Genomic DNA, 9,996 nt, shown 5'->3' with positions numbered 1-9,996 from the left:
ATAAGAGCTTGCAATCAACCTCATTATATTAATATACTTTTTGAGTAATTATATTTTTCTTTCTAATGAAAACCATTTTCTGTCACATTCAGTTTCAATTCATTTATTTGTTAAAATCCAACGTTGGTTGGAGCAAATTGTTTAAGTTAACATTTGGTAATTATGGACTTAGGCAGGTTTAGTAAAAGATGATAAGATATAAATATGCAATTTATAGATCTTGCAATGCAAATTTTTATTTTGACAGAACACATGGACAGAATGTAGTATTCGGACTCTATGGGGAATCTTTAAATTATAAGAAATTATACTTTTACAATAGTCAACAACACACATTTCTCTCATTCCACTTGTTTTTTTATTTTAAAATTGTGTTAGTTTTACCACTAACTTACTATATAACCTAGTCCCCTCCTTTTCGATTTTTTTGGGTTTGTTTTTTGTTTGTTTGAATCACATATAATAATGATCTCCATTCATGGTTCATAATTATAACTCAAACAGTTGTGTCCTGTCTTACGAAACCAAAAAAAAAAAAAAAAGAAATCAAAAGGCTTCTTCAAAATAAAATCTAAATAAATGTTACACTTTTAATGGTAAGAGTGTTGGGAGCAAGGCATTTTCAATGCTTCATCAATTAAACTCACCTTTTTACCTGTAACCCAGGTGCCCTCACGTTGTAGTTTTTGACCCGTCTTTTTATTAGTCAATTTATGGTGACGGATGTCAATAGTGTGGATGAAAACAAAGCAAATCAAACGATAATAATAATAATAATAATAATAATAATAATAATAATAATAATAATAATAATAATAATAATAATAATAATAATAATAATAATAATAATAATAATCCTCGTCGTTATTATTATTACGGGGGGTATTATTATTATTATTATTATTATTATTATTATTATTATTATTATTATTATTATTATTATTATCATCATCATCATCATTATTACTATAAAGTAAGAAAGCTGAAGACTATTTGAATCAAGTGTGTCATTACATTTTATTTTATTGCTGTTGTTGTACAAACCATGGGGTGCAAGGATTTCATTAGAATGATGAATTGATAGATTATATAAATGGATGTTCATGATAGTTGGCCATTTCTTTCTCTGATTTAACTGTATGCGTGAAGTGCCTTGAAATAAAATAAAAATGATTAAAATATTCATGCTTTCCCTCTGTAAAGCATTCTATACTGAATGTAACGAGTTGCTTTCCTTTTTCCATTTAATCTTTAATTAAGCACACATCAACATCCTCAATGAAATTGTATAACTGTAGAGAGTTTTGACTATCCAGGGAAAATGATATAGGCAAAATAATTTCTCAACAGATTTAATCTCCACTTCATTGCAGTTTGGATGTTTCTACGGTTGTGTATAGTTTAAACCAATAGACACGGATCGATGCCTCAAAAAGCGATGCGATTTTTTAAATTTCAGAGAGGATTTTGTGCTTCAAAAAAAATTTTTAAAAATCTTTATACCGTATTTAAATGTTTAGCCAGTTCCGGAAAGACATGTATTTAAAAGAATATGGCCAGAAAACATCCTTTAAATATCGATCGACTTGGCGAGGTCCCGGATTTGAGAATAATTCTCCAAGATGAGGGTCATTAAAATGGATCAATATTTGAAGATGAAAGACGAGTTTTCTTGACAATTTATTTTTAATACGTGTCTTTCCAGGCAGTTAACTGGTTAAAAGTCATATACAGTTGGAAAATTAAAATGAAAAAAAAAAAAAAGGAAAGTAAAATTAAAACCTTTTTTAGTCAATGCTGAATGCAATGGAATATTATTTTCACAACAATATAATGGTGACTCGCAGTTTATTGTAACCGAGTGTTAGACACCATTCGACAGAAGACAGTTCTATTAATTACCTTTCCACTTTTTAATATTTTTTTATTGTGTATTGCTTTTTTCAAGATAACATGATCAATTCAGACTGCTCGCTGGAAACTTGAGTTTTTATAAAACGCTATATATTCAAAAAATGCTGAAAGGTTTTACCAGCCGACAGCCCCTCTTAACATGAAAAGAGAGCTGGACGCCTGTGCCTGGATTACAATTCCAGACAATCATAAACAACCTTATCACCGGTCAGATAGTCAATAGGTATATAGCAAGGTGAGAGAATGTGAGTAAAGAGCCTTTTCCAGGGACTCCACTTTGCGCCGCCTTCATCAGCAGGACTCAAACCAAGAACCCAGTCGTGAGCAGAGCGCCATACCGCAAGAGCACAATCCAGCAACCCAATATTACATTGTTATCTCCCTTTTCAACGTTTTTTTTTTTACCAGACATGATTGTGTGAGGGAAGGAGAGGGGGTCAAGGGGTAACCACTGAGCCCCTTAGTTTTGCTTTTGAGCATTGTTTTAATAGTGAATTGGTGTCTAACACTCTGTAACTACGTGCAGGTCTGATAAATGAACTTAACCCTTTCCTTACCACCTATGGGAAAATCGTCACATTCGTTACGATTAAACCGACAATTTTCTCATTCTGATTTTTCTTTTACATCACAAAATCTAAAGAAATGCTTTGGTTACAGCTTTAAATACTAAACACTGTGTTGTAGACATCATTTTGCTGAACATCATTAATGTATAGAATGCACTTGTTACTTTTTTGTTTGATTAAGAAAAGTCTATTTTGTTTCGGGTGGGTGTGAATTTTTTGGGGGAAATTCTAAAAATAACTGGTAAGGAGAGAGTTAATTATTAGGGGCCTGACTTACCATTGTTGTAATGGACAATGTTTGACGTTGGTTTGAGAGTATTCCCACGACAACAATGAGCCCATAGCCATCTGGGTTATTAGACCTACCTAGTAATGAAACTAGTTTTACACAGCAGGATGTTACGGGAAGTGGACGTTTCGTTGGCCTATCACGTGCTTTGAGTTTGAAATAATATGTATGTCTTTTCGATCTTTGAGGCGTGATAGTAATACGTGAAAGTAATAATAATTAAACTATATTTAACAATAAATGATCAGAATGTTTACAATGTTATAATTGTAAATCAATTATTGAAAGAACCATAATGGAATAGGGATTAACATCGTTTGTAATAAATTAGCAAAACAGTTTTTGGGATAGCGGATAATGATAATAATCATGTGGATAATGAAGTGATGGTGGTGGTGATGATGATGATGATGATGATGATGATGATGATGATGATGATGATGAAAATGATGATGCAGATGGTGGTAGTTGTAATGAGGATGATAATGATGATGATGATGACGACGACAATGATAATGATGATGATGGTTGTTTAGGGTGATGATGATAATAATGATGCAGGTGACGGTAGTGGTATGGTTGTAATAATGATGGTGATGACAATGCTAATGGTGATGATAATAATAATTATAACGATGATGATGATGACGGCGACGATGATAATGAGGAGGAGGAGGATGTGTCTCTGTCACCCAGAAACAACCTGCTACTACTGCTGCTGATAGTTTTGGAGATATGTATAGAGATGGCGTTACAATATTATAACAGCTATAATCGTAAACAATAATTAAATAATATTATATTATTGATAAAATAATATCATTATGAACAAACCGTGTATCAGTTCCTCGAATTCATGTTTTTGATAATCAAATTCTAAAAATTGATGATAACATAATTTAATATTACAGAGAAAAAAAAACAATACAAAATTATCACTTTTTTTTCAAACAGGTGGGAATTTGTACAATATATAAATAAAAAATCATATTACATATTTACTTATTTATATTATATTGCGTTATATATATAACGCTAGAACAATTCATATAGCATAGAACTAAGACTGGCAATAATTATAGGGACATAAGCGTACATTATAGGGGGATATAATTGACAGGACATATAGCAACAATGACGACATTAGAGAGCTGTAGATACACGCTACGTATAACGTATCACGGATTACTTATGACGTACTTATTTTTTATTTTTATAGAAGAGTTCTTTCTGATGAAATCCACGAACTTATAGAAATAGAAAAATCTTTTTTTTTTCCCAGTGTATGACAGTGTATGCGTGTAAACAGGTGGTGATAGCTTTATTTTGTTTACACCAAAATAACCTTCTATAACCGGACGTTCATGTGATACAGTTCGTGATACGTCAGCGGTGTTACACTTACGTATGTACGTCTCTTCAAATTAAATAGAGAGACGACGATTCGTGTATCAAGTTTTGTTTTCTGTTATAGACAGACAAAACACTTTTTTAAAAAAAAAGTTAGAGCACACATTTTTAAAAGCTCTCTAAGTATCGATGGATTAAGACGTTCTTCGACATGTCAAGAATTCTTTCATCTGAAGCCTAATAGAAGTCTCATGTTTAAGAATTTTTTACAAGTTGATGGTCGTTTTAATCCATTGATATAATTTGAAGTCAAAATTATGTCCGGGCAAAATAAAGGCTCTTTGTAGTTTTCTCATCTATGATTAACTTGTACCTGTAGAGGACTCGTCTGCAGAGGAACACAGGAGAATGCTAAATCTCAGCTTACTTGGTTTTCAACAAGCAATTGTTACAATCCGTTAAACGCTACATACAAGGGGGTAACCTCCGTCCGTTTTATTGTAAGAACCAGAATACATTTCTTTTTAAAAAGGGAGGGGGGGGGGGAGCAATGATGAATCCAAAGGGGAGCAGTATGTATTCGTCACACAATCTAATGTCAACAGAATTTCTAGTGCTGAAGAGAGTAAATTATGGGTATGTAATCTTGGCCTAGGAAAAAAGTAGAAGAAAATGCTAGAAGTGCAGTTCTTACTCGTGACCTCACAGATTACATACAAAGTCTTATCCAATGGATCTCATCCCATAACTAAGCCAAATGTTGTTTCGTTTTTGTTTTTGTTTTTTGTTTTTTTTTTTTTTTTGTTTTAAGACTCGATGGCTGGATCTTTAGACCCCCCCATTCCCCCCCCCCCCAATCCCCCAAAGAAAAAAACAAACACACACACACACACACACACACACACACACACACACACACACACTGCCCAACTGGAGAATTAGCCAAACCGCCAGGGCACTTATTCATCAAGTAAGTCGCCGATAAAGCGGGCACGATAGAAAAAATAATCATTATATGTTTGTCCATGTCTATTATATTTTTTACATTTATAAAATTAGATTTATTCAACACGTGCATTCAATATCTCAAAATTTGGTGCTTGCATGAACTTAAGGATTACAATAGTTTTTAATCTAGCATAGATATGCTCACAAAAAATCATTTCAATACATACATATATAAACACACACCACACACAAACACACACACACACACACACACACACACACACACACACAACGCGCGCGCAAACACAATATCAAGTTTAAAAAGAAAAAACTAAACAAGTCCATAAATTAAACCAAAATGGAAATTCAGCTGGTTAAATGGCTGCATAACAATTTTTTGCCCAAGACTCGTCTGTCCTTTCGTCTAATTTCGTCGTCTCTACATCTGTCCTGTAATAATATCTATATTATTATCATAATATTATAATGATATCTCATGACGGCACTCACCAACATGCACAATAAATAATGTCTTTTAGAATTGTGACGCATTGTCTCAAATGGTATTATGTCGGGATGGTTTAGATTCTAACAATGAATGCTACTGTCCAAAAATGAGGAGGTCGAGGTCAGATGTACTAAGTCCACTAGTAGTCATCTTAAAAGAAAAAAAAATATGTGGGTCCCCTCCCCTTAATTTGAGGAGAATCAGAACGATCCAAGTCTACCAGAGTGGAGTAATAAAACAGTGGATGCATATCTTTTCACAGTATGTATTCGATTATAGCTTTCCCAAAACTTGGTACGCGGGATTTTGTATCTTTTGATTATAACCTCCTCAAATATGAGACTTTGATTAAACTCGCATAGTGTTAGACCGGGGAGAATGAAACATTCTGAACGTGATAAAAATTAAAATTTCACATTTCTGCTAATTCTAATCTTAAAATTCCGTTTTGACATCTCCTTGTCATTCCGACACAATACCGTTCTGATACGATGGGTTGATAAATAATTAAAGGATAATCACACTTTGCTCAGCATTTACCATTCTTTTCAATTTACAAAACACATCAAGTAACAAGGCATTGTATTATACAGAAGTACTGACGATTTTAAGATATCCTATCGGGAAGCGGGGGGGGGGGGGGGGGGGGGGGGGGGGGGGAGGCCAGGGAGACCGGCTGGGAATGAAAGGGTTGGCCGGAAACGGACCCAGTAAATGGAAAAATGCCATATGCCTCCGGCAGATCGGAAAAGATTAGGGTTCTTGATTTAATCACATTTTATTTCAAAATATTGTGGAGCCATGCGATATCTGGCGAGCAACTGACCATTTTTTTAGTCACTTTCAAGTAGTTTTTGGCACGTGATCGTGATTGGTGGTATTTGTTTTCAGTGAAATTAATTCGCTTCAACTAGAACGAAATAAGGAACTTTGTAAACAGGGAACGAATTCGAATTACGAAAGCTTTTGGTCGCAACATGTTTCTTTGTTTTGATTTAATAATAACACAAAAACAAAGAGAAAAACAACAACAAAGAAATAAAAATAAACAAGATTATCATACAATCTAAGAAAATCGTCTGATTTCAAAAGAAGGCTATAATATATGAATTCTACGGATAAAAGAAACAGTGAATTTTTCTATTGTATTCATGCTTTATGATATTATCAAAAGTTATACTTTGATATATTATTTTTCAAGTTTCCCCTATTATCCTTTCTTGAAGATACAGTCACATTCGTTTAACCCAACTTCTCTGTCAGCTCAAAGGCACATTTTTGTAACACAAGCAAGTATACTGAAGGATGGTGGTTTGTGTTTATTTGTTTGTGTTTAAATAAATATCTTTGATAGTGTGTTGAGAATCTACGACATGTGTAAACTGCATTGCCTCATGTTTTCCCAGAGACTTGCGTCGGTGAGAGTAAGTCATGTTTCAAATTACACAAGGCAACTGCCTTAACACAGTTCAATTTAATGCTTCCAGTGTGGAATATAATTTATTTTTACCGGACTTCACTTGGAAACATTCTTGTACTACTATGTACAGAATTATTGTCACATAGGCAACTGCTCCGTATATCAGATTGCATTTAATTTAACGATTACAAATCTACTAGTCACACCAATGTGTCTTTATAAATATCAGAATCGTCACCGACATTATCATCATATTGTCTTCGTTGCTCAAGATTCAATCTGTCAGTATTATTGTCCCCCGTTGCAGTCGTTGTCAAGTCATCCGAGTACGGCTGCTGATGCGAGGAGCCAGCACCTCTTGACGACGAGGAGGGAAATGTTTGAAGGCCAGTAATTGATGCTTGTGATTGACCGCCGTCTCCCGGAAAAGTCGTGGCTTCTGCAAGAGGCACCGTTGTTGATTGGTTGAAAGGTATCACGTGTCGGTGTTCGAGTTCACCTGATTGGCTGTTATTGTCGGACACTGTAGGCATGTGTTGTGTTTCCGTTGTTGTCACAATTTGGTTTATAGGTTGATAAGATGAATGTTGTTGATTACTACTATCTAAGTGGGTGGCGGAGGAGGACAAGGAGGGGAGATTGGAGTGTTGTTGTATAACAGGGAGGTTGGACGAAGAACGAACATCGGTGGAATGGCTAAGTGGAGTAGATGACGAGGAAAGTAACGATGTAGGCAAGGGAGGTGGGGGAGGTGGTGGCAGTGAGGAACTTTCGGCACAGGACGACGACGAGGTGGAGGGAGGGGGCTGCTGGGTCGATGACAACCATGATGATGCTTTAGAGGACCCATCTGAGACATTCTGTAGGTTAAGGAAGAGACAAAATACAAAACAACAAATCCTTTAATGCGTTACATAATGAGTTAATTCTTGTAATATCCCTTTCTATTGTGGAAAGATGAATACGATAGAAAAACACACGAATCATTAATGGGCAAGATAAATCAAAAGTTGTTACACGCCCTATCATCTACTTTTTCATTTAAAATGAAAATCTCATTCTTTGCTCTATTATTCTTGCTATTTTTTTCAATTATACTATTAAGCTCATGTGCAGCCCATATCAGTCTCTGGTATCTGTCTCTGACAGACTTGAACTCTAGTAAGAACTGCATTGCCCCCCCCCCCCCCCAAAAAAAAAAAAAAAATAAATAAAGAAATCAGCGAAATGATTTACATATAATTTAGTCACCCCAACGGGGAATCAAACTCGGGTTTCTTTATAAAACAGGACGTAGCATTTGAGAGGATATCGAGAAATGTGTGATTCAACTTGTAGTCCAGAAAAGAAAAATGCAAATAAACATTTTGTTAAACTTAAAAAAATATATACAAATACAACCCAAAACAAACAAAAAATCAACCGAAATAAAAAAAAAAAAAGAACAAACAAAAAACAAAACAAACGTCCATTAAAGTTTTAAAAAATTCTCTTTAAATTGTGTTTGTACCATTAGATAATGGTTGAAAAAAAAAGTTACGTTCCAAAAAACGAACGTCTAGTTAGCGTAAGAACTAAAGTCGTCATCCTTAAAATTTCTTTCTTTTTTTTTTTTTTTTCTTTTAGGAGGTTCTGAGCATTCTCTAAAATTTTCGAATTATATACCGCTGCTCTCAAATATATACCATTATACTTACCGTATCTGAGGATGGCGGAGGAGGGAAGGAGGGAGGGACTAAGGGATATTCGTGGTGTATATTGCTGTAATCCCCTCCAGGGGGCAAATTGTACGGGAAAGATTCAGCCATGTCGGCCATGCGAGGGGGAGGCGGGGGAGGTGTAGAAGGAGAAGTGAACTGACTTTGGCCGTGGGACTGAAGCACGTGAAGAATTAGAGCGATATCAGAGCTCATCTTGTGCTCCAGGCGTGTCAATTGTCTGGTGGGGAAAAAATATAGGCGTGAAATTAATTCAAATTGTTTTATTATCATTCAGCAGTCATACATAATATCCCAAATATAGAATACTCTAACATTATAGCTTAGAAGTAAGACGGTTATTTAAATATAATATACAAAAGGCGCTGAGTACATTTGGTACAAAACGGGCAATATGGAATGTAACTCGACTCAGATGTCAATGAGTACCGGGCTGTAGGTAGTGATAGATGATGTAATAATGATAATATAGCAAAAATGCGCTTTATCGCCGATCTGTTCTGGAAAAAAATTGGACATTTGAGTTCATCTCTCTAACAAACAACTTATGAATATACGATGGAATATACGATGGATGAATTAAGACTTTCAAAATTCATATATCCACTCAATATTCAAGATAAGTGTATGCTTTGCGGTTAAAGGTTCTGAAATTGAAACTAATAATACGTCCTTCCATTCGTCTATTATACGAAAACATGTTATCTTTAGCAACCTACATTATATCATTAGCTTTGATGGTCAAGGAAACTTTCAGGTTCATTCAGTCTATATTGGAAAGTGATGAAATAAATTTATAACATGAAAAAAAAAAACACCTTAACACTCAGCACAATTGAGAAACGTTGTTATTAACATAATTTATTGATTCTTGTTAACATATATTTGTCTCTAAAGCGGTATCTGCCTGCACCTTGTGTTTCATTTTGAAACCCGAATCTCGTTGCAGATACAGTCTTCTCAATGAAAACGATCGAATCTTCAGTTATTGGAAGGTAAATAATAAATGACTCGAAGGAAATCCGAGCTAAATCAACAAACTATGAGTAAACAAATCAAAACTTACTTCGAGAGCTCATTGAGTCGTCTCTCCACCTCCAACGATGATGGAACGGAAGTTGATCCGTCGCCATGCATGAGGTCTTCCTGCATTAGGACCGGAAGTGATAAGTGTATGGGATGACCTTGGTCATCGTACTGCTGGGAGTATCCAGACTGGCTGCCCAAGGGAAGAGTCATATTGAAAGTTGATGGCTTGGAGTTGCAGCATGAGGCCATCG

The 9,996-nt window shown here is 34.9% G+C and overlaps 1 protein-coding gene across 5 annotated transcripts in view; it reads right to left on the bottom strand.

Annotated features, from left to right (window-relative positions):
• Positions 1-998: 998 nt before the first annotated feature.
• The window catches only part of LOC144965280 (voltage-gated inwardly rectifying potassium channel KCNH6-like), a 302,154-nt gene continuing 293,156 nt past the window's right edge, over positions 999-9,996 (bottom strand). For all 5 annotated transcript variants that reach the window (XM_078900455.1, XM_078900454.1, XM_078900456.1 and 2 more), the window contains 3 exons: positions 9,783-9,996; positions 8,696-8,936; positions 999-7,858 (listed from right to left, as the gene is read on the bottom strand). The exon at positions 9,783-9,996 is cut by the window's right edge and continues 13 nt beyond it. In XM_078900455.1, the coding sequence (XP_078756581.1) occupies positions 7,199-7,858; positions 8,696-8,936; positions 9,783-9,996 (1,115 nt within the window). In that variant the 3' untranslated portion in view covers positions 999-7,198. The remainder of the gene's footprint in view (positions 7,859-8,695; positions 8,937-9,782) is intronic.

Source organism: Berghia stephanieae, chromosome 2, assembly GCF_034508935.2.
Source record: "Berghia stephanieae isolate SIO BIC M18660-M18661 chromosome 2, UCSD_Bste_1.3, whole genome shotgun sequence".
NCBI classification, from domain to species: domain Eukaryota; kingdom Metazoa; phylum Mollusca; class Gastropoda; order Nudibranchia; family Aeolidiidae; genus Berghia; species Berghia stephanieae.
Note: the sequence above shows the minus strand (reverse complement) of the source record. Positions and strands in the feature narration are given on the sequence as shown.